A 26008-nucleotide genomic window follows, 5' to 3' on the forward strand; every position below is an offset into this window, starting at 1 on the left:
GGAACAAATGATTGACTTCAAGCTTACTTAAACATGCCAAGATTCTGAACATATTTTCAAATGAAGATATTAAACATTCAGATTCTCAGTCTATATTACCAGTTGTTTCTGCAGAATAAAAAACATAACTAATTCACAGGCTACTAAATTACTTTACAATTCCAGCACATTTGCTGTTCTTATGCACAATAGGACTCTATTCTGAAGTCATACTTCTCTGTGAACACCTTTCCATTTGTAGATAATTCAACAGGCAAAAAAAACAAACATGCAAACTAGAGACAGTTGTGCTATAATTATTCTTTGCCAGGTTACCTAACCTATCAGATTCTACAATCCACTGTTAATCCACTTTGCCCTGAACCTCCCCTGATGGGAGATACATTTTTTGCTATATCGCCAAGAACAGCCAGAGAAGGAAGCAGCTTGCAAGCAGTGCCACTTTTAACTGGACAAAAGTTGTGGTGGAGATGAAGATGGCCCTCTGGAGTCTGATTGCTAAGGAGTGCTGTTGAGGATTCTTTCATTTTCATCTCTGGTCAGATAATAAAAGAAAAGCTGGGGAAGTCTAGCCATTATTTCTATATAACGTGTATTTAAAGATTAGTAAACAAGAATTTCTGAACAGTGACAATAGCACAGTACTTGGGTACAGGTAGCTATACAGTTAAGACCAGAATTGTGGACATTGAGTGAAACAGTCATTAAATAAGATGGCCACATGCTTGCTCTCAACAAATGCAATCCTAGCACTCCTTTGGCATTGTTAAATGATCTTGTGAGTTAAGTAGATAAGAGTCTCTGGTAAAGCACAGGATGCCTTGGGGCTGGGGAAGAGACCCAAGCTCAGGAATTGAAAATCTTCCCTGCCAAACTCCAAGCAGTATCCAGCTAGAGTGAAGAGACATTCACATCTGGCCTGTGCCAGGATTCCCAAGGCCTACCCACCTGCCAAGGGCACACCATGCTTCCTACTTCACTAAGCTACCTTTCACTCTGCTTTGACTTTGGCTCTCTCTTCTTGGGAGCTGGCTGAAAGAGCTGCTTCTCAAAGGACTTCAGGTCCTGTCCAGATTTTCACCTGGCAAGCCTTTTCAGAGTTATAGAACAAAACACCAGTGGGATTTTGGAAGATTTTGTCAGTTTATTAACAGATAATTCATATTGAATTTATGCCCATTATAAAGAATTCACGGAGTTGTGTGGATAGGATAGGTTATCTGGTTGGTCAAGGTTTTCTTTTTAGATGTAATACCAGAGAAAGAATAGAATTCTGAGTTTATGAAGTGCATTTTCTTGTTTATTTAGGATTGGCATAAAGTCATCAAGAGTAAAGTTTGAAGGCGGCTATATTTCTCTCTTTGAACATGTTTAGTTTACACTTTTTCCTGAGGGTACAAAAAGACTTCCTAACCTATTTTAAGACTGGATCTAAAATCCAATTTAGAACTCTCTGGAAGGCCCGTTTGAGTTGGTCCTGCATCAGAGTGAGAAAACTTAATAATGGAGAAAACACACCTGAAATATGTTAAACTGGATTAAGTGCAAGGTTTTGAGTTTCATATCTATAAAAACCATTTTTTTAAAATGCCCATATGGGCAGTGAACATAGAGCTTATATGATATATAATCTAGGAAAAACATAGTTTGTCTATGCAAAAAAAGTCATTACAAAACAATTAGATCAAGAATCAAACTTGTTATAAGAAGTCTTCTCGGATGTTTCCAATGTTTAATTTTTCAGCATGTACATAGCTCAAATAAAAGGGAATACAAATTAACATTTACCCAATACATGAAAATTTGAGGCCATTAACAACCCTACTCTGTAGTCTAGTCACATGGTAAGATCAGTTACACCACCGAAGGAAGCATCACAACATTAAGTATCAATGAGCCAAATTTCTCTTTAATCACTCTGACTAAAGACTTGATTGTGATTGGTACAAAGAATAATAAAATCAAATAATTGTGATGAAGTACAGGTAGTCCTCAAGTTATAACAGTTTGTTTAGTGACTATTTGAAGTTACAAAGGCACTGAAAAAGATGACTTACGACCATTTTTTACACTTGCAATCGTTAAGCATCCCCATGGTTACATGATCAAAATTCAGACCCTAAGCAACTGGCTTAATATTTATGATAGTTGCAGGGTCATATGTTCCCTTTTTACAACCCAAGCCAAGTCAATGGGGAAGCCAGGTTCACTTAACTGTGTTACCAACTTAACAGTCATAAAATGGGGAAAAACTCACTTAACTGTCTTGTTTAGCATCAGAAATTGGTTGTAAGTCAAGAACAATCTGTAGATAGTTTAGGTTAATTTTACCATGAATTTTACCATGGTAGACAATTTTCAGCGTATTTCAATAAGTGGTCTTACAAAAAAAAAAAGCAGTGGGTTGCAAAAAGTTACTACCATTTGTCTTAATTACCTACGGTATTATTTTCCAGTCTTGAAATCTGTTTTCAACAGGTAAACACTTATTTTAAATTGAAGACAAAGTTAAAGATGAAACTATGTTATGGTTTCAATAAATTTAAGACTTTAATTGGGATTCCCTTCTAATTCTTCAGCAAAACTTTGGTGCTCCTCCAGCTCCAAAATTCTTTTTGAAGAAATTGCAGATTAATTTTATTCACCAAAGGCTAAATCTTGGTAGGGGGATTTAGTATTAATTCAACCTATGGCTCTCCTGAACGCTGCATTAAGATAGCACAGGAGAAAGATAAGGAAAATAAGATAAATAGGAATGATTTCTGTAAATATTACTGAATGTTTGAACTGTCCCAGTTGATGGAGAAAACAAATTCACTATCAGAGTAGAAATCTATCTATGTAGCAACTAATAGCTACAAGGTAAAAAGAAAATAACCAATATTTGTAGGACTTTACAAGGGACCGGAGTGGCTCACAAGCAGTACTGTAACGTTGTCACATTCCGTTACTCTTGCTATTATCCACTTTATTATTTGAGGTTGCCAACAGCAAGCAATCTAAGGATCAGCTCAATAACCGACTCAAATCGAAGGGCTCATAATGAAACGGTTAGCGGGATGACTTTTCGAATCGGTTTCGATTGTAGTCACGGGATATCAAAGGCTGACCTGGAAAGCAAACCCGAATGCATCCAATGTACCGTTAAAAATAAATGTTAGCCGCCGACGCCGCTACTCGTAATGTCGCCGCAGGCAGCAAGTCTCTGGAGCTGCTTCCCGCCACCCCCCCGGATTATCTCGGCCGGGGAAAGGCGCCTTGGCTTGCCTTCCACGTGGCTCAAAATCCTCGGCTTCCTCCCGGGAATGCCTGGGGTGGAGCAGGACCGAAGAGAAACGCAGCCGGCCGGCACAGCCCGCCTCTCCTCGTCGGGCCCGCCAATGGCGCCCAGCGGGCGGAGCTTCCCCAACCGGCCATTTAGCTCCCGAACAGAGGCAGCCCTTCCCTTTCGCTGTCTTGCGCTGCGGCCGCAACGACAGAGCGCCCCGTTTCCCAGCCCCTCCCTTCGGTACCACCCGGCGGCTCCGATCTACTACTGCGGCCATGGCAGAGCAGGCCATCTCCTTCGCCAAGGACTTCCTGGCGGGCGGCGTCGCTGCGGCCATCAGCAAAACGGCGGTGGCTCCCATCGAGCGGGTCAAGCTCTTGCTTCAGGTCAGCCCGCCGAGCGCGTGGCCGGCGGGGGAGGGGAGAAGCTCTCGGGAGGTGTGGGGGGGGAACCTCCGTCCCTCCACGACCGTCGGCTATATGGAGCTCGCAGCGGCTCTGCTGTAGGGACAATGGGGGGAGGGGAGGGGGCACCACTCGCTCCGCGTGGCGGGCGCTGTCAAACCAGTTCCCTTCCGGGAGACTTTGAGGAAGTAGCCGGGACGGTTGGAAAACGGGTAGTGGAATCCAGGAGGGGAAGACGTCGACTCGCGTTCGCATCCCTCCCCTGCTCGGTTTCCCGCTAGCTCTCCTTTGAGTCGGAAGAAAGGGCGGGAACAAGAGAAGAGGTCGAACGAAGGAAAGTGAGAACCGGCCGCCATTTTTCTTCCGGCGACGTGTCTTTGATTGACAAGGCGGCGGACGTATAGGTCCCGAGTAAACGGGGAGAGGATGCGGTGGGGCTTTCGCCTCTTCCATCTCGCGTGACTTGGCAGAAGCGCAAGGCTCTGCGGAGTCGGCGAGAGGAGTGACGTTTCTAATGCGGCGGTTGGATTAGCCCCGCCCCTTCGCTGCCTAGACGGTGGTTTCGGTGCCTGCTGGTCTCCGACTTGTATCTTTAAATGCTGTTATTTCCCGGTTAGGAGAGCCGAGGAAGTATGTGAGCCGTAGGAAATTATTGTTATCCTCTTTTGCAGGCCATTCTTTTTTCTTGTTTAGTAAGCCGACGCATCGTTCCATGCACTTACTCTGTGAATTTATTGAGTTTGTATGGCTGCATATTCACCAGGCGAATATGAACTGCTTCCAAGGGTCAAATGAAAAAGGATAAAATAACGAATGAAAAAGGATAAAGTAACAAAACAATAAAATATTCTGAGTATTTTTGCAACCTGCATCAACAGGAGAGTCATACATTGCTAGACCAGTGGTGGCTAACCTTTTTGGGCTCCTGTGCCAAAAATTATGTGCATGCTTCCATGCCAGCACCCAGAAAGCAATGCATGCACTCCCCCAAGGCCCCTGTGCACCTGCACACAATCCCCCCCTGCCATCCCCTTACCTGCACTGCACCTCACAGCTGATTTGAGGCCTTTTTCAGCCTCCCAGAGCCTTGAAAAAAGCCTCTGCAGGCCGAATAACACACCCATTTTGTCATTTCTGGTATTACAGGAAGTGATGAAACGGACCTATTATTCGGCCTGCAGAGGTTTTTTTCAAGCCTCTGGGAGGCCGAAAAGGGCCTCAAATCAGCTGAAAAATCAGCTGTGAGGCACATGCATGCGCAGTGAGGTACGTTTGCTTGCAGCTGGCGTGCTGGCACAAATGGCTCTGCATGCCACCTGTGGCACAGATGCCACAGGTTTGCCATCATGGTCCTAGACTCTAGAAAGGCATTTCAATATTGAAATCAGGTAAATTTATTTAGATGTTGGTGTCTTTTAAAAATTCTTAAGGGAGGAATGTGCAGAGAAATTTTTAAGGGATTTGGAAAACATCTGTCCTGAAATCTTGGAAAACATTGACAGTATCAATAACAATGGACTAGGTAGATGAGTGGTTTCATTTGCTATATGGCAGCTTACTATGTCTTACTACAAGGTTACAGTTACAAAGTTTATGGTTACTACAAAGATATTAAAATGTGACAATAGTTTTCCCAAGCAGCAATACTTCCCTAAACTCATAAAGCTCCTACTCTGACCTTTTAGATTCTTGTTATGTACAGCTTCTGTCTTAATATTGTTAGTCTTTTCTCATACACACATATACTTAAAGTTTTTTAATTGACTACCATATCATTATTATTGTCTATGATTGTGATACATTTTGCTTTGATAAAATGTTAGGTAGGAATAACTTCCATCTTTGTAGTTGACCATTGTAGATTTGAGGCAAGCTTGCCTGTTCCCATTATTTTCCAAGGGAGTGTCTTTAAAAATATTACTTTTGATATAAAGTTCAAATTCTGTATTTTTGTATTGTGAAAACAATAGATGTTCATTTAAGGTTGTATATAGTCCTTTTAATATTTATAATATGTATACAGAACACACTATAATAAATGTAATTTCATGTTATTAAAATGCTTCAGAAACAAAAACACATCTAATTCAGAGTTGTTATAAAACTTTTCTTACAGGTGCAACATGCAAGTAAGCAAATTGCTGTTGATCAACAATACAAAGGAATCATTGATTGTGTAGTCCGCATTCCCAAAGAGCAAGGAATATTGTCCTTCTGGCGTGGAAATTTAGCCAATGTTATTAGATACTTCCCAACTCAGGCACTCAACTTTGCCTTCAAGGATAAGTATAAGCAAGTGTTTTTAGGAGGAGTAGACAAGCACACACAGTTCTGGAGATATTTTGCTGGTAACCTGGCCTCAGGTGGTGCAGCTGGAGCTACCTCCCTCTGTTTTGTCTATCCTTTGGATTTTGCGAGAACCCGCTTGGCAGCTGATGTTGGAAAAGCTGGTGCTGACAGAGAATTCACAGGTCTGGGAAATTGCCTCATCAAAATCTTCAAGTCTGATGGCCTGCGTGGCTTATATCAAGGCTTCAATGTCTCTGTCCAGGGCATAATCATCTATAGAGCTGCTTATTTTGGAATCTATGATACAGCAAAAGGTAAGTAAAATATTCAGGCTGATCTTTGAAATGTTGTTTCTGATTGGTAAAGGTTTATAGTTGCTAGTTGCTAGACTCAATTGCTAAAACATTATCAATTCTGTGGAATGATGTTTGGAAAGACCTTTTAAATTTCAGTGGGCTAAGGTATAGGAAATGAAAGAAAGGGGGGAAAAGGGTAATGAAGGGTAATGGAGATTTGTATTCAAAGAAAAAGGTTGAATGATAGCAGTAGATTATTTGAATGCTTGCATTTAGAGAAGTACATCTACTTTGGGCAGTATTTAATATCTGTTTTTATAAAATGTATCCACAATTCTGCTTAAACAAAGTTACATTTTCATAGTTATTTTATTTGACATAGAAGGCATAGAATTCAAAGATAAAGATAAATAAAAATAGTTAAAATATTCTATTGAACTGAAGAAATCTTGGAGTTCTCTGAATTTGGTAACATCATCAGTATTTATTAATGGTACTGACAATGTTACTGAATTGAATAATGAAACATCTGCAAACAGACAAGTTTGGGGGGCACCAAGGACTCCCCACACAGCTCAACCTTATTCTCTTCTATGTTTTATTAAGGTTAAAAAATGCCTGCTTAAAGAAAGTCTTGTTATCTTTCCTGAAAGCGGAAAGAATAAGACTAAACATGATTTTACTATTACTGCTAACTGTAATTGATGTGGGATGAGCATCTGCTTCTTAAATACTCATTGTGTTGTAAATAAAATAATTGATATTGATCTTACTTTACATACCTTTGGACACTCTTAAACAATGCTTCCAAATCTTAATGCAAAGCAGTCTATATTTTCATGAGAACTTTGTTACATTACAGGTATGTTGCCAGATCCTAGGAATACTCATATTGTGATAAGCTGGATGATTGCACAAACAGTGACTTCAGTAGCTGGCGTGATCTCCTATCCCTTTGACACAGTGCGACGTCGAATGATGATGCAATCTGGGCGTAAAGCAGGTAAATAGAACTTGCTTATAAACTTTGAAGCAGAATGGGGGCTTTTTCCATTCATGCATTGTGTGCTCTGTTTAAATATAAAACCTTGCAACCTCATTCACAGTGGATGTTATTGGTTAAGACTTAAGTATGTATTAAGTCATTCAGCACTAGCAGCTTGACAATCATGTCAGTTGAATTGCACTACAGATGTGCTGCATTCCAGTAAGGAAATTGTACTTTTGGTCCACTATTAAAAATAAATATTGCCTAGCTGAGAGATTTCTCCCCCACAACCTCCTATAATAAATGAATGTAACGGAACTATTTGGTGGGTATGTTACTGAAACTATGAATTCTGGGTAGCTTCCTTATATCTTGTGATCTTGCTATGTTTGTACCTAAGTAATTCAAAAGAATCAATTTATTTTCCCCACAGCTGACATTATGTACTCTGGAACAATTGACTGTTGGAGAAAAATTGCAAGAGATGAAGGTGGAAAGGCTTTCTTCAAAGGCGCATGGTCTAATGTTCTTCGAGGCATGGGTGGTGCATTTGTGCTTGTGTTGTATGATGAGTTAAAGAAAGTCATGTAAACAAAATTTTATTAGAAATGTAAGTTAAATTGACAGATCATGTAGAATAACTTCCCATTATGGACCACTGACTTAAAATAATTCCTACTCAGTCTTATTTATCGGGGCCAGATCATGTTTAAGAAGGACTAGAAACTGCCTTCAGTGAACTGATGTACATTACACAGGCATCAGAACAGACTGTCCAGTTCATTGGATTTGTCTTGTCTTTGGTGTTGGTTATAGTAGCTACAGTTCAGGGTCCAAGGAAGCTGATCTGCTTTTGTCTGAAGATCAGCTAAAAGTTTCAAGTCCTGTCTTAAAAGGACCATAAAAATCATGTTTTGAAAAATGAAAAATATTCGTTTAGCCAATCTTGTTTTTCCACTTGTACTTAAGCACCATGTACTGTTTTTGCACAGCTGAACATCTAGCATTTGTGTTCTCCAATTTGGGGCATTCCGTGAACAATAAACATAATTAACTATGTGTCAAATGTATGACTACTACATCTTGGGTTTTAGGGCCAGCCTCACCATGCAGTAAGATGTGGTTTACTGACCTTGGGCAGCATTTATGCATGTGCATATCCACCTGCACAAAAATGGGGAGTGGGACAAAGTAAGGAAATAACAAGTACGGCAAGACATTTTAAAATGCTATCCTGTGGTGTGTGGGGAGAATACTGTAGTTGGATTATTAGACATAATCACTAGATTTAAAGGCTCTTTAAATAAGATATGTTCATATATGCCTTCAGAAGTGTTCATCATGCTTTTGTGAAAATGGTAAAATAGTTTGAAATAGCAACACATTGTGAATATGGGAAAAACATAGCTTGAAAATAGTAATGCAATGGTTAAGCTGTGTGCATATAGGGATGCTAATAATTATAGATCACCTAAGAATAAGTAGAAAGAGCTATGGGAAAATGTCATTGTACATGCTTTGTAAACTAGCACATGTATGTGGCATTAGATAAAACACCTGTATGGGTCTTTGATTATTTGAAGAAAGATGTCTTACTCATGTTCCCACTTGGCATTTGTATGCTTTTACACTGTGCTAATGAAAAACAAGTAGCTATTAGAAGTGTTTTTATTGATATTGATGTTTAGAGTATTGAATAAAAAAATAAATATGGTATCAGAAAAAATTAGTAGAATTTTCTACTAATTTAGATTAGTAGGTTTAAAGGATGATGGTACAATGAGAGAATTTGACTTTCCAGTTCCAGAATTTGCAAAAAAAAAAGTGAGGAGAGACATAATGCAGCAGATGTGTATTATCTAGTATTATTTTGAATGGTTCTTTTTTTTACTTTATTGTATTTCTCCTATATACTTGTGGATAAGCACATCTACTAATAAGCCAAACCCAATTTTGAGGTGTGTTTTGGGACCCAAGATAATTACTGTATACGATATTGGTCATTATCAGAAAAAGTTATACAGCCATTAAACTGTGACATATAACAAAATTAGAAGTAAAAATGGGCCTGGAAAATTGAATTAAAAACTGACCAAATTGCTCAAAAGTCCTTTGCGGAGATTGACAGATACGCACACTGACAATCTGTTGTTGCAGCTAAAGTAGTTTTCATTCCAGAATTATATAATGATGTCTTGCAATGCTTTCATAATGTATCCTTTGTGTCCAATTGGTAAGTGAAGTCATATGAACAGTTTTGACTTTCAGTCAAAAATGTGATAGTAGACTTTGTTGGGCAATATGTTGAAATGTATCTCCATTAACAAGGCAATTGGCAGTTGATTTTTACTAAATATTTTAAATATTAAGTACTTTTTTGCTATTCAATAGTAAAAAAGGTCTTCATTGATTTATAAAAACAATATATACAGCCTCATCCCAAAAGTTATTAAATATATCTAGTTCATCAACTCCATCATATAAAAGTATAGTCAAGAGGCTCTGAAAAGTTCAATAAAATCAAGAAAAGAGCAGCCAAAAATGTGTTAATATAAAAATGGTGCAGGAGGAATCCCAGGACTGAACTTCAAGACTCTCAGCCAATCACACATGCATATAGCAGAATTATTGTGTAGTGTTGCACACAGACCTGGGTTGTATCTTTCTAATTTTCTGCAATAAAATTATTTACCTAATTATGTGTTTTCTTGGGAATATGAAACTGGGAAACTTTGATAGTCATGGTTTTGGAGTCGCAACTGATCTTTCAAATATTTAATGTGGGGCTTGAAAGCTACAATATTAAATAACACTTTTTTATATAAATTGTCAATAATAGTCTACAATGTACATAAATTCAATAGGTCAATTTATTGCCTAAACAAGTTACCCTATTATGTGAGCCTTTGGTGTCTAAAAGGACGTACATATCACATAATTTCAAGATGTGAGGAGTCTTTGGTACTCTTAGTTAAGTTTTCTTGCAGACATTACTCACACTAGATAAAATCAGTGCTAGTAAGAAGAGGTTTTTGGAGAGCAAATTCCATTCCTTACTAGCACTGATGACATTACCTAGTTTGGGTAATAAGAGGTCTGCAAGAAAAGAACTACACTCAGAGAATACCAAAGATTGAGAATACCACTGAGCTACAAATATCCTCCTTTATTGGTTTTCAAGATGTATCTTGTATTTTTAAATGAAGGAAAGAAAACAAAATAATTTATCAACAATTCAAACATTCCAAGTATTCTACCATTAAGGCGAAGCCTCTCTGAAACGAGCATACATGTTTTCTGTATTTCTATGTTAAAACATTGAAAATGTGAAAGCATACAAAAATATGAGAGTTTTGGAGTAGCGCTGTGGATTCCTTCACAAAACGCTTAGCATGAGGTTCCTACTCTGAACTGTAGTGATATTGGTACTTGGAAAACAACTTTCTTGTGAAACATCTATTCATAATAGAATGTTGCTGTTTTAAACACATACAAAAATGCTCTTGTTGAAAATTTTAAGAACCAAAATATACCTACGTATCTACCTACCTACACACACACACATGCACACAAACTAAACCAAAATACCTGTACCATAAAAAATGTGCCACCCCTGGTTAAGCCAAGTAGAAAACAAATAGTATTTATTGAAAAATGAAAACAGAATAATGGAGAAAAAGAATTTATCCATGAGTGGACTTATCTGTGGGTTTTTATGGTACCTTCCCTTAACGATTGATCTGTTCAAAGTACTAACAGCATTCCACATTCAAGCTCCAAGGGGAGTGGGAAGCAAGTTGGTTCCTTTTGTACAGATGAATCTAGCATTTTATGGCTCCTGGACTACATCCAGCCCTTTGACTGCCCTTGTCTTTTATTCTGAAAGTAACTTTAAATTCAATTTATGTATGTGGGTCCATGCATGCCTATGCACTTTCACATCCTTTTTAGTTCTGCCTTCCACAACCGTCTCAGTTTCTCATGTGACACCTTGGAAAAATTAATTGCCCTAGCTCTTGTTTGGCAGCCTCTAGTTTTAAGATTGTTATCCTAAATCCCACTGTCTGAATTTATGCAAATGCATTCATATTTTGAAAGAAATAGATAAGCATACACATATACAGGTTTTCTTTTACTATTTTATTAGGGTAGGGTTTTTTTTGTAGTGGACAATGCCTCATACTTTTGGGGAGACGGCAGACATTTCTTCAACCACTGTTATTGATTCACTTGCTATAGGTACTGGGGTCACCCACTTCAAAGAAAAGAAAATATCCTTGCATTAATTTTAAAGATCATGATTGTTTAATTCTCATTTCTACATCACAGCTCATTGCAAATACACATAACAAAACCCTTATTTTTCTTTGTATATAAATTAGTCTCTCAACAGAGAACAGGATAGTGAAGTGATGATGAAATACTGGACTGGCACAGTGGAGGCCCATGTTCTAGTCCACCATCAGCCATGAAAACATAGTTCAGCTAGTCACTGTTAGCACAACTTATCTCATAGTACAGAAGTTGTGGAGGTTGGAAATAGGAAGAGAGAACAGGTGTGTTTTAGCCATTTGCCAAAAATCTGGGAGATTGAGGACAAAACACTCCTCTTAGGGAGAGCAATTAATTCTATGGCCTTGGGCTCTACAGGAAAACTGTGTGTTAGATAATTGAGTTTCTGGAAGTAGTATATCTTCAAAATAACTTCTGTTAAGGTAGATTCATAATGGAAAAGGTAATTCTTAGATTTTGGTCTTTAGACTTGGTCCTGAGTCATTTTGGATGCTAAAAGTTCATAGCTAAAAGTACATTTCTATTCTCAATTTATATTGCCACAAATAAAAGAATGACAGAACTAATTATTAAGCAGCGTTAAATTATAAAGTAGGTATGAAAAAGTTACTCATGTATAGATAAAATATAGATTATTATATTTAGCATATTTCGAACTCACCTCCACATTCTTCTCATGTTGCCACATTATATCTTTTGGTTGGGGAACTGGGTCAGTAAGTTTTCCCCATATGTGGTTCCTGTAGAAAGAAAGATTTAACAGATAACAGATAATCAGAGTTGGAAGGGACCTTGAAGGTCATCTAGTCCAACCCCCTAATTTGGAGCATTATCCCAGATTCTTCTCTTGAAATAACCCTGTTATAGGTGCCTGAAAATGTGCAACAGCATTGACACAACATACTTCTAAAGTATAAGACTAGTAACTCTGTGTTTAATTCTATCAATTCTACAAGGTCTGAGAGCAGAACAAAAAACACTTTAAAAAACCACTAAGTGCATTGAATCATCTTTTACAAAATTAGATACAGAAATAAGCATAGGGTTCAGATAGATTCTGTTCCATAAAATACAAAAAGCACTCTTTTGAACCTTTATTAACCCAATTGCACCAAAGGGGAAAAAAAGAATAAACAGGCAGTATATTAATTTTAAAAAAGTATCTGAGAACAACAGCCAAGAGGAATTCTTACAGCAGGCAATTGGAAGCCAAAGTTATTCAGAGGAGAAAAAAAAAAGGGGGGGGAATAAGATAAGAAAAAGTGAAGAGAAATCAATGAAATAAAAATAAATAAAAAGTCGAAGATTCAGTATCTGTTACAAAAACAGGCCTAAAGCAGAAGATAGGTTTTTGTTAAGAGATATATCCATAGCAATCAGCAAAACGTACCTTGCAATTTTTTAAAGGTACTTATTGGTTTTGTTCTGCTCTTCTTAGAAGTAAATTTAACCTAATAGTTGTATAACGATGCTTGTATTCAATCTATTTTTATCATTATGTTACATAAACAAGTTGTCTTTATTAAGGTAAAAACATATATTCTTACACCTTCCTCAATATCGGCCTCTTGTCTAGTTGACAATTTGCACTTGAATTTTTTAAAGGACTAGATTTATCAGCTGCTAGGACAAAAAGATGTTAAAGTGAAAACTGTTTTCTGTGTCTGCATAACAATGAAAAATAATTAAATTTTACCTTTTACAAATCAAGGTCAAAAGCACAATTATCATTATGGTTCCAAGTGCAGCAAAGATTAAAGGCAGTGTAGGGAACACATCAGGGTCAGTACCTGAAACAATAGGTTTTAGTATTCTTATACTGATTTATTTAAAGAGAGATTCAGACCCACATGATTATATAGCTCAATGAAGAAGCAGGCTTCAGAGCTCTTTTTTTTGGTAGGAAAAAAATAGAAAAAGCCAAAAGATACCCTTGACCCTATAGGTACCATTATTTTAATGTATATTTAATGAAATAATTTTAATATAGCTGTATATAAATATGGTATCATCAGTAGCAGGAAAACAAAACTAATTGAACAAATACTGATTTGTACCTTTCTATTTTGGAAATAATGTACATATTGGCCACTATTTCTTTGTAGGAGAGCAAATTTAGGTGCTCATCTAAGAAAGCCAAGTTAACCCTAAACAGAATTACAAATATGTTTATTTTCATGTTTTCAGTCAACCTGTATCAGGTATTTTATAGAAATTCCTAAAATGATCCTGCAGTGGAGAAAATAAATGTAGCCCTTCAAATCTGCTGTGAACTTGGAAGATAGCAGTAGATTTTTAGTCCAATCACTTTGTCTCAAACTCAAAATGTCATTAAAACTTGAGAGAAAAACTTATAATCCAAAAGGAGAATGTTGAATTTAGCGCCTCCTTATAGCTAATCAGTGGCTTCAGATCAGCAGATGTGACCAGGTAATCAAAATCCAGTTTTTGTGTGTTCATTAAATAGAAATACAATGGCTAATTCAGGAATTTTGGAAGTTGGAAGTCCACAAGTCATAGTTCCTCACCTGTGGCTAGCTGATTACTATCAATGTGGATGTGGAGCTAAGAAAATGACACAACAAATTTTGTTGTTATTCTGCTACCATCAAAGAATGTAAAAAGTATTTTTAAAAATGAAGCTTTGTCTCACACATCCATTATTTTTAGAATAAAGTTGATAAGGAATTAGGAATATTCATGGTGGGAGGAAGAGTAATTCGATTTTATTGAGATAATTTGTATTTAAAAATAAAGTTATGTTTATTATTGTTTACTATGATGGGATACAGCAAATATCTCTAGCATTACAAGTAGTTATTATCAATGAACAAAAGAATATTACATCGCAAATTAAAGATGTCAAAAACAAATGGAATATCATGTTTTTTCATACTTTTTTGTCATTTTTCATGTGTGTGTGTATGTATATTATTGTAATCTGTAAAGATGTTCAAGCCCATTTTACATTGGTCATTAGATCTTTTTTTATTTTTAAAATTAATGTAAAATTTTAAAGTTAGGAGGTAGGGATCCAGATTTTGTTTCAAATGATAATCCTTCTAATCTTTATCAGAATGTGTCAATCACTATTTTAACTATATTATATACATATACATATGTATATACATATATACATATACATATACATACATACATACATACACACACACACACATACTATATATATGGTGTATGTATGTATGTATGTATGTATGTATGTATGTATGTATGTATATTTGGTGCCTTTGAGTCAATCTCAATTCCAGGCAACTGCCTGAACACGTCCATGCAGTTTTCTTGATAAGATTTTGGAAGTCATTTTCTGTTACAATCTTTTGGTTTCTAGCCTGGTGCCTTAACCAATTTACAAGTTTGGGTCTCTATACATACTGATAATAAGAGTGTAATAATAGTTCCAATGTGTTATAGTGGTATATTCAAGAAATAAATTTAACCATGCTAATTGTTCATTTATGACAACCTTTGGTTTTGTGATGGCACTAGCTCTTACAAATATATTGCTTTACAATTATCTTTCCATGACAGATTCTATAGGTACCACTCACCTATTCTTGCTCCAACATTTTTTTGGTGAAAATTATTTGACAGATGTACCGGTTTTACTATGAATGAGCATCTATGAAATATCTGTTACAAATTAATTTCAAATTAGTCCTTCCCAATGGTTTATGCCAATATGGAATGGATTTATTTGTTGCCAGTTCTATTCAAACACCAGTATCAGGAACAAATAACCAGGAGGGTTTGTTAGGTTCAAAGTCATTGTCAACTAACATTCAGTGCTAAATTGGCACTAGATAAGGGTCAACAGAATTCATGGGGGACTGGATTTGGCAACACAAGGACTACAAACTGATGATGTGTTTTAGTCTGCCTTCCAGCTGTGCTTTCTCTTCTCCTACAATCACATTCTGTGACCCAATTAAGAAATGATGATCTAAAACTAAATTAATACGCTATTATACTTTTTAGTTATATAGTATTTTTGAGTCTGTCAAATCAAGTATTAATTTTCACATTCCATTAATATCTTGTGCATTTTAACATCTTAGTGAAAAACAATAATAATTGCTGCCAAATGACCCATCGTAGTGGAACAGGTTATTTATCATGTTCTAATTTTTTTACTTTAAATTGGAATTTTATCCACATAAACATAATTAAACTGTAATAACTTATTCATTACAAGTTTTCAATATAGTAGCAAAAATGGGGGGGGGGTTATGTTTGGAGAATTTAAATTTATTATCTCTAAGATTGTTTGCATTAAAAGCAGAACTCACAGTCTGAGACTCTAAAAACTTTAAGTCCCATAATTTTTTGAAACCTTGCTACCAAAGTATCCCGAGGAATTACCTAAATATATCAATATTATTTTATTTTTCAGTGATCATTTTGATGTTAGGAAGCTCATAACAGGCTGATTATTAGAATGTTAGCATCAAGAAGAAAAAATAATTAAAGAAAAAATAAATTACCAAACTCAATAGGTTCACTCCATTCTCCATTCATTTCTGTTGAAATTGGACACGTAAAGTGTCCAACTGAGCGAATTCTCAAGATATACTTTGCAGGCTTTGCGAAATTGTATGTTTTTTCTGTTACCTAAAAGCAAAACATTTATCTACCAGTACTTAAATTTTTGCTTGATGAAATAACAATTCTCAGTATAAAAATACAATTTATCTTGAATCAATCACTTTATATTGCTAAATGACTATGGAGATTTTCAGTCATCCAGGTCATGGTTGTCCCAAAGATGGTTTTCAAGAGGCAACTGGACTTTCTGGTTTTTCTCTGAAGACATTTTGCTTCTCATCCAAGAAGCTTCTTCAGCTGTTCATTTCTTTTCCGATATTTTTAATTTACAGATTTGCTCTATCGCAGTTATGGCTAATCTTTTTGGCACCAAGTCCTCAAAATGCAACATGTGCGCACCCTGTGCATGCACTCTGCCCCAGCACATGCACGCATGACCCCCCACCCCATGCATGTGTGCATGCACACCGCCCCATCCCATGCATGCATGTGCCCCACCCATGGACATGTGCGCACTCCCTGGGCAGGTGCACACCCCCCCTCAGTGCATGCTAATTACAATGGTATTCTATCTTTGTGAGAAGTTAAACATCTTCAAAGAAAAACCAGAAAGTCCAGTTGCTTGTTGAAAAGCACCTTTGGGACAATCATATTATAGTTAATGTTTTGCTTATTAATGAAAATAAATATTGTAACAGCTCATTTTTAATTTCAAACCTTGCTTCCATTTCTTTGTGACTATGAAATTTTTTTTTAAATTGAATTATGCAAAGAAAACAACTTGCTATTGAATGTTAGAATATGAGGTTAAAACTTGATGTTACAATAAAAAAATTAATAACTGCCCTATTTTTGCCCTTTATGCAAGAAAAAATGAGGGAATAGCATTATTATTTTGACTTATCAAAGTCGTTCTGAACTCTGATAAGTCCTATGATCTAGGATCTGGAGAATTCATTAAAAATTACTATAATTCCCACTGGGACCAACTGCAAGGGTTTTCTATTTTGCTCCCAATTGATTGGACAAAAAGCAAACTCAGTATTCATCTCTAAAAACAATCAATAAACCAATAATTAAATTGTAGATTTAGAATATCTTCCATCTTCCTGGTTTAAGCTACGAATTTTCCTAATTTAACAGCACATATTCATACATTCCAAGAAATGCCATAGAAACAAGGAATGACACTTTGATGCTGTGCCTGTGCAGAACAATTTTTATTTTTTTAAAACTGGGGGTAGACAACTCTTGATTGTTTCCAAAATTTAGAAGTCTGACACCTAAGGGGCTTGATGGTTACTATTTAAATTGTATATGGTTTTCTTGGATTAAATCTGGTTCCTTCTGTACAATATCTGTTTTTCTGTATGAAGAAAATAACTGACCTTGAACTATATAGCATCCTGATCACCTAATTTTAAGACCTGTATGTCCACTTCTCCCTTCCTTAGCAGCAGTTTCCAATGAAATTTCTTGTGGTGTGACCTTTTATATTAGTGTTATTCTGCCTATTTTTATTTATAAAAAAATCTTTCTGATGAAAAATGAAATTCTGTCCAACTATCAATTTTGTTCATGTTCCTCTTCATATTTAGAGTTCCTGGAAAATTTTCAACACTATTTTCTATTTTGGATCAAATCTGAATAGTAATAGCAAATTTAGACAGAATGAGATGATTAAACAAATGGCAATTTATTAGGTGACAACACTTACATTTATGATTGTATTCCTGCGTTCATCCTTGAAAATAAAGGGGGAAAATAAAATAGTTACTAGTATTGATAATTTTGTCCTTTTCTAAACGGGTATACATTTCCCACAGTCAGTTGTTTATAATAATTATAATGGCCAAATGATAAGTATAGCAAGAAGAAAGTGTTGGGAAGGAAGAGTAATTTATTTACTTTTCCTTTAAACACTTTTATTTATGTTATTTTACAGGCAACATTTCTTTGGAGATATTCCTATGTTTATTTTCTGAACTAATTATCATCTCTTGCAGCCCCTCTGGTCCTATGCTTGCTGAATGAACTATGTCCTCATTTCTTACAAATATTGTACAGGTATTCTTTGACTTACAACAGTTCATTTAGTGATAGTTCAAAGTTGCAACACCACTGAAAAAAAGACTTAAGACTATTTTAACACTTATGACAGTATCCCCATGGTCACATGATCAAAATGCAAACACTCGGCAACCAGCTCATATTTATGGTGCTTGCAATGTTCCAGGGTCATGTAATTTTGCAACCTTCTGACTAGCAAAGTCAATGGGGAAGCAAGATTCACTTAACAACAATGTTAAATCTTAATTTTAAACAACTGCAGTGATTCCCGTAACAACTGTGGCCAGAAAGGTTGTAAAATGAGGCAAAATTCACTTAACCACTGTCTCACATAGCAACAGAAATTTTGGGCTCAGTTGTGGTCTTAAGTCAAGAACTATCTGTAGTAGAGAAGCACTAGCCAGTTCCTTTATGCTGTTTCTGCTAATGATTTCATGCCATTACTTTACTTCTTTGCTAACCATGTAACTGAAAAGAGAAAAAAAAAATCTGTTTATATACCCCTTTTGATTTTTTGTAGGCCCAGTAGCATTTATTTTGCAATGGGTCTTTTATTTTTTGAGCAGACCTTCATTTTTTCTTCCTAAATATCAGAACTCTTTTATTTTAATTACTTCTCATTTTAATTATGGAAACAGGCCTGCTACCTGGCGATAATCCTATTCTGATGAGCATTTTTGCCTTCCTGCATCCAGTTAACCTGCACCTGTAGGCAACCATATTTGATTTATACAATAGCCCCTTCTTTCTCTTTCAGCAAATACTCAAAGAAGGTAACACAATATAAATATGAAAGCTAAATAGATTACAATATTGAAATTAGAGTGAAATGAATCAAACCAGGTGAAAGAGATACCCTCTGACAAAGTTTCTATGATTCCATAGAAAACACTTCAACACACAAAACATTTCCCTCAGAATCACCAGCAAAACAAAGTTGTTATGTCTGCAGATGTACACATACAAACATAACTTAGCAAAGCCTCTTCACATGTTGTGAAGCATTGCTTCCAGTTGCTTTGCATAGTCTAGTTGGCAATCAATGCAGATCTAATACAAGCCTCCTTGTATTAATTAGTACAAGAGAGTGATTAATATTCCCAACTTACCTTGGCAATAGATTTAGTTTATTGTATAGCTGAGAGTCAGAGGTGGTATTCAGCAGGTTCTGACCTGAAGCAGAAATTTTGAGTAATTCAGAGAACCAGCAAATACCACCTCTGACTGGAGATTTTATAGTATCCTTCCGCTGCCACACCCACTAAGCCACACCCACAGAACTGGTAGTAAAAAAATTTGAATCCCACTGGGAGTGCCTGTTGAGTAGAAAAGCCCACCTATTACCTTGAGGGTTCTTAACCTTTTCTTCATTGTGGTTCCTCTTTAAATAACTTTTGTGGCCACAGATCATGACCATGGACCCACAAGACTTAACTCAAGATTTAAAGCATAACATTTCTTCAAGCCTTCCTGGACTCCCTATGATGACATAGTGGACCCCCTGGGATCCATAGGCCACAGGTTGAGAACCTGTCCTAGGGTATTTGGGACAATAAGAATCCCTTCATCCAAGTATTTCTGGGATTTTTATCCTGTCTTATTCCTGTACATGAAACCATGAAACCGCACTTCTATATTCTTTAAATCAATGACAATCTGGCAATCTTTTCAAAATTTGAAATATTTATTTTCCTATGTATGTCATTTTCAAATCTAAAAATTGATATTAGGCTGGAAAGGAAATGTTTTGACTTGTTGGTTCTTACCTTTATTTGGAACTCAAAGCAATTACTTCCAAGTTTACGAGAGTTTGGAGGAGGTTCCCACTGGACTTTATAATATAATGGTGAACTATAATCCACAGTAATATTTTGGGGAGGTTGAAACTGTTCTGGAATGAAAAAACCAGCATTATAAGTAACAGTTGAAGACTTAGGAAATCATGCACGTATGGACAAATATAAGCAATGAAATACTTTAAATAAAGAAGAGATAAACACAATGAGCACAATTTCTTTAGCTCAAATTTGGTAGATATATTTGGTTTTCTTTTTTTCATTTTTACTTCTTTCAGCCTCTAGATCATGGGTGTCAAACTTGTGGCATCACGTGACGTATTGTGATGTTTCCCCCCTTTGGGGAGCTGGGGTGGGCGTGGCCTGCAAGTGACACAACTGGCTCATGGGCCGCCAGTTTGACACCCCTGCTCTAGATCAGTGAAAATTAATATTTAAAAATGAAAGCCTTGTTTTTCTCACTTATTTCAAGTCAGAAGATGAAGTACCACATATGCTTTCTTCATAAAAAGATGCATTCATTTTTTTTAAAGAAAAGTCCCTTATAACCAGGATTGGGATTCAACCGGTTCTGTCCAGTTCTATAGAACCAGATGTTATGATTCTGCGCAGTTCAGAGAACCAGCAAATCTCACCCCTGGCTGGCCTCATCCCACCCTGTCGGCCCCGCCCCTCCTTGCCCACACAAACAGCTGATGGATGGCAGGGTGGGGAGCTGGTCCTGGAAGCCCCGATCTGCCAGAATCGCTGCCACTGCTGCCATCACCATTGCAGTCTCGCTGCTGCTACATCCCCGCCACCAGGTATGGCAAGCCTTGGGCTGGGGCTCAACAGCTTGCCTTTCCTCCCCCTGCTATGCTTCCACCTTGGGGAAGCGAAGCTGGGAAGGCTGCTTGGAGCGAGGGAAACATGGGGGGAAGCCGCCCTTCACAAATGTGGCGGCAATGATGCTGGAATTCCCTCATTTGTAAAATGTGTGAAGTTTAAAGGTGCTGCTCAGCACGTGCAGCACCTTTAAACTTAGCATCCTTCACAAATGGCGCCTCCTCATTTGTGAAGCCCGCTAAATTTGATGCTAAGTTTGGTGCTGCATGAGGCTACTCAAGGCAAGACGAGAAGAATATGTGGGAGGGCCGCAACTTTTCTCCTGAGACACTGACTGCTGCTGCTGCTCTTGCCATGGAGGAGAGAGAGAGAGGGCGGGGGGGGGGGAGAATGAGAAAACTATACTCCTGTAAGTATTCCAGAAGCAACATGCTCCCTTCCAGTTTCCACATCCCCAACCAATCTCCCACACAACAGGAGCAGAAATTTCATCCATGCAAAAGCTGCATGAAATTAAGCCTTCAAGTTCCTGGATAGTGTTTCTAGCCACCATTTAGCCTCAAAAACCCAATGTTCTTTTTTCCCCCTTTGGGATAATTGTGTTATTCACCACATGCCTCACCTTCAAAACATGCTATGAATCTTTTAAAGAGGGCATAAATACAGGATGTTACCAGGATTTTTAAACGATAAAGAAAATCAAGAATTTTAAAAGGTAAAGCGCGTACACACACACCCCTCCCCAACTCTGTGTGTGTGTGTGTGTGTGTGTGTGTTCTCTGTCTCTCCCCCTCCCTCAAATCCTCAGCTGGGCCAAGCCAGCAAGCTGTCCTTCCTTGGTGCTCTTTGCTACTTCTTTCAATTCTTCGTTTTGGAATGCAGACGGGCTGAACAATGATTGCCAGCCGCAGCTGCCCGCCCCGTGCCCGGTTTTGCTGTGCTTTGGCACTCGTTCGGCCACAAGAGGAGGAGGGGGATGAAGGGACGCTTCCATGATCGTTGTTTAGCTAGTCTGAACTTGCTGCTTTGGCCCAGTTGACTTTGAGAGAGAGAGAGAGAGAGAGAGAGAGAGAGAGAGGCACGGGGGTGGGGGGGGGAGAGGGGAAGATAGGGAGAGGGGCAGAGAGAGAGAGACACACACACACATACAGAGAGATACAGAGGGAAGAGAGAGAACCATAAAGAGACACAGAGAGAGATAGAGAGAGGGAAAGAGAGAAAAGAAAGAGCAATCTAGGGCTGGAAAGGATCTCGGAGATCATCTAGTCCAATCCCCTGCTCCACCAGGAGTGTGTGTGTGAAAGAGTGAGAGAAGAAAGGAAGAAAGAAAAAGGGAGAGAAAGAGAGAAAGGAAGGAAGAAAGTGAAATGAAAGAAAGAAAGAAAGAGATAGAGAAAGAAAGAAAAAATAGGAAGAGAGAGAGATAAAACTCTGTGCTATTATTTTTAATTGTTCCATTATTTATCATATCTTAATATTTTACACTGTCCCTACACCTAGAGTGATTTTACTGCCTTTCTTTTGCCCAGGTATTTTTCAGGGTTTACATGTCAATAGTCCAGAGCATAAATACAGGTGTGTTTAACAGAGTTGAAAGGGACTTTGGAGGTCTTCTAGTCCAACCCGATTCTCAGGAAGGAAAACTGAGGATGCCAAACTCTGAGTAGAGGTCCTAGGAAAGGTGTCAGAATAACAGAATAACACTTAGAAGGGACCTTGTGGGGAACCCTATACCATTTCAGAGAAATGGCTGTCTGGTCTCTTATGAAAATTCTCCAGTGTTGGAGCACTCAGAACTTTTGGTGGCAAGCTGGTTAATTGTTCTCACAGTCAGGAAGTTTCTCCTCAGTCTTAGTCATTGCTTCTTGTTTGTCTTCAGGTGCTTTGGAAAATACATTGCCTGCCCCCACCTTCTTTCTGGCAGCCCCTTGAAAGCCTGTTGCCTATATCACCCTCTTGGGCAAAGCATGCAAGCCATTTCTTCCTTTCAGTGGTCCATGAAAGGACATCTATAGTACCTAGATCATAAAGTCAAAAACTGATGAACAACATTTTTATAGAACTATAGATAACTTGTGGCTGGATGTGACAAGAAATGGCTGGGAGGGGAGGGGCCAGGCGAGGCACCCCTTGATGTGACATATACACATGCTATACACACACACACACACACACACAATCATTGCCCATTATGAATACATAGTGGAAAGGAAGAAATAATATTGGATACATATACACAAATGTGTGTGAAAAAAAATTGCAAAGAAATAGTATTATAAAAAAACAGCTTCCAATCTTAGCAGTTGTAGATGAGAGAAAGAAAGAGAAATGAGAAACAGAGAGGGAGAAAAAGAGATGACAAAGAAAGAGAAAAAGATGACAGAGAGAGAGAGATGAGAAAGAAGGAGAAAGAAAGACAGAGACAGAGATACCTGTTTAAAAGAAAATAGAAAAATGGCTCTTTGAGTGTTTAAGATTGCAGGCCCCTGGGTTAGGCAAACACCATGGTCATTAAGTGAACCTTGTGGTCATCAAGCAAACACTGGTTGTTTAAAAAGTCCATTTTCTCCAAAGGGCATTTTTAACCAGAAACCAGAAGGAATTGTTGGAAACTGGCAAAAAACATAGAAAACCTCAGTCACAAGACTGTGTGGGATGTTGTAACGGGTCACAAGTGTGTGTGTGTGTGTGTGTGTGTGTGTATGTCTGTCAAAACACCAAAAACAGGCCAAGTAACTCTGTGGAGGTCAGTCGTAAATTAGAACACTTGTTAACAACTGGCCATTAAGCAAGGACCACTTACATTTGGTTTGCCAGTCACATGGCCTTGCCCTGCCCTCTCCAAGGCTCCCCAGGCCTTGGAAACTGGCAAAAAACACTTGCTAAGCAACTGGCCATTATGTGAGGACCTGGTCATTAAGCGAGGACCACTTACATTCGGTTTGCCAGTCACATGACCACCTGGCCATGCCCACCCATCACATGACACCCAGCCACACCCACCCAGCAAGCCACTCCCATCCCAGTCACATGACCACCAAACTACACCCACAAATTAGGCCACGCCCACAGAACCGGTTGTTAAGAAATTTGAATCCCACCCCTGCTTATAACTCAGCTACTGGTACCATTAATTTGGGGCATATCATACTTGACCATTTTCATATTTCAAGATATCTGCTATAACAGGGGTGGGCAAACTATGGCCCAGGGGCCACATCTGGCCCGTTGGTCTTTTTAATCCGGCCCACCAAAGATTGGTACAGAATTAAGGTTTGATGTGAATGATTGAATGATTGCATTCATTTGATTTTGACTTGTAATGACAGGCATTTCGACACCAGGAGGCGGCCCGTCTGTCAAATTTTAAAAGTCAATGAGGCTCCTGAGCCAAAAAGTTTGCCCACCCCTGTGCTATAACATGCTTCTATTATTATTAATTGAAAACAGATTCTCACTTTTTTCTCACCTTTCTCATAAAGTCGGAAATCATCAACATACGACTGAATTGGAGAGTGTTTGCTTGATCCATTTATTGTAATAACCACACGATATTGATTTGCTATAACATCAGGGAAGTAGCAACCAATGTGTCTTCCAAATGTGTTACTTATGTAATGTGGACACTCATTATCTGTAGCCCTGTTTATCCCAAAGAATTTTATTTAAAAGCCAATCAAACACAATATATTTTCAAAAAAGATTTTTTTAGCTTATTAAATGAAAATGCATTACTTGTGATATGCTAAGTACATAAAATACCAGGTGTCTGGAGGAGCATTTTTACCAGCATTCCAAGTACAATTCATAGTAGGATTCTTAAATGTATATGAGCGAACAATACAGTCAACATTTTCAACAGATGTTCCATTCATACCTAGAAATAGGTAAAAATTAAAAAATTAAATATTCAAGACAATGGGTTATATTATATATGAATCAATATAAGCTTCAAACCTTTCAGTGAACTCCATACAAATCTGTGCTGTCCCAGCCAGTCTATGGGAATTGGATAGTTATTTAGGAATTATGAGCTGTCCCCTTAAGGGAATGCATCACGGTAAATGTAGTTAAAGGTATCCTGGGAAATGTAGTTCATGTCACGTGGCCACATCTATAATCCTGATTGGTTACTAATTTGACCCTAGATGGGTTGGGGGAGTTTCCCTCACTTTTGCCTGAACTCCCTAACTCATGGGAGCTGCTTTCTATCGCTATGAGATGGGTTAGGAGATAACTATCTTTTACTACAAGGCAGATATACAAAGGATTGGTCATTCAAGAAGAACTTCATCACAAATGTAAGTTATGAAGATACCTGATGAACCAATAAATGTACTTTGTTATGGACATCTTGTTGAGTTATCTATCTGCTTCTGTACAGCTTATAAATCCACCTCTGTACAGGATACAGAAAAGTAAAAGATGATCTCCTGAGGCCCATCTGTATAAAGACTGTTAATTTGAATTTCTGATAAAGCAAAGTAATATTGAAGCCAGAAGTGGATATGCAATGTTAATCTAAGCTTACATTTTCTCATCATCTCTCTCTCGTCTCTCTCTATGAGCAATGGAATTCTTTACATGCTGTTTGCATGGTGGGAGGTGTTGAGGTAATTCCCCGTTAGGAGAATGAGCTCACACATGGAGACATAGTGAGAATGGTGAAGAATAACACACAACCAGCACACAGATACACTGTATAGTAAAATGTAGGTTTTTACTTCCAGTAAACGGTTAAGCAAAGTCCAACAAACAGTCCAAGTCATACACCGTTATAGCAGTCAGTTTTCAGTCCAGGAATAATCCAATAACAAAGTCCAATATCAAAAACAATCCAGTATTGAGACTCACATCAAATCCAAGAATAACAACGATCAGCAACAGTCAAGAGGGAAATGTAAACCAACCAACATTGAACATCAGAACGTCTAGCAACAACAGAACTAACAACCCAGGTTTCTGGCTCCATCTTATGACCGTTCGAGGAACCACACCCAATTACAATTTCAGCATTCCCTTAAAGAGACAGTATTAAAATGTCTATCCTGGTTTATATATTTCCAACCCAACTGTTAGGAGACTTACATTCCTAACATTCTCTCCTTTGGGTAGGACAATATATTCAACCTTGCATTCTTAGTCCATAATCCTCACAGCAAGCCTTATGCTTTACAGAGCCTTGTTATTTTCTGACATACAGTATTCCAGCTTGA

The 26008-nt window shown here is 37.7% G+C and overlaps 2 protein-coding genes across 3 annotated transcripts in view; one reads left to right on the top strand and one right to left on the bottom strand.

Annotated features, from left to right (window-relative positions):
- The first annotated feature begins 3443 nt into the window (after window positions 1–3443).
- Window positions 3444–8304, top strand: SLC25A6 (solute carrier family 25 member 6). Its single transcript, XM_026707498.2, has 4 exons — window positions 3444–3654; window positions 5789–6275; window positions 7120–7260; window positions 7679–8304. The coding sequence occupies exons 1-4, from the start codon at window positions 3544–3546 to the stop codon at window positions 7834–7836; spliced, it is 897 nt and encodes a 298-aa protein (XP_026563283.2). The 5' UTR covers window positions 3444–3543; the 3' UTR covers window positions 7837–8304.
- Window positions 8305–11370: 3066 nt separating this feature from the next.
- LOC113440852 (interleukin-5 receptor subunit alpha-like) overlaps window positions 11371–26008 on the bottom strand; it is a 29449-nt gene continuing 14811 nt past the window's right edge. Inside the window, exons 3-10 of one of the 2 annotated variants that reach the window (XM_087938410.1) lie at window positions 24555–24669; window positions 24262–24434; window positions 19938–20062; window positions 17819–17845; window positions 16041–16167; window positions 13235–13328; window positions 12200–12278; window positions 11371–11500 (exon numbers count right to left, since the gene is read on the bottom strand). In XM_087938410.1, the coding sequence (XP_087794536.1) occupies window positions 11423–11500; window positions 12200–12278; window positions 13235–13328; window positions 16041–16167; window positions 17819–17845; window positions 19938–20062; window positions 24262–24434; window positions 24555–24669 (818 nt within the window). In that variant the 3' untranslated portion in view covers window positions 11371–11422. Of the gene's footprint in view, window positions 11501–12199; window positions 12279–13234; window positions 13329–16040; window positions 16168–17818; window positions 17846–19937; window positions 20063–24261; window positions 24435–24527; window positions 24670–26008 lie in introns of both variants that reach the window. The other variant, XM_026707497.2, reaches the window with a different exon arrangement.

This window comes from Pseudonaja textilis, chromosome 8, assembly GCF_049901715.1.
Source record: "Pseudonaja textilis isolate UNSWEBS1 chromosome 8, rPseTex1.2, whole genome shotgun sequence".
In the NCBI taxonomy this organism is placed as follows: Eukaryota; Metazoa; Chordata; class Lepidosauria; order Squamata; family Elapidae; genus Pseudonaja; species Pseudonaja textilis.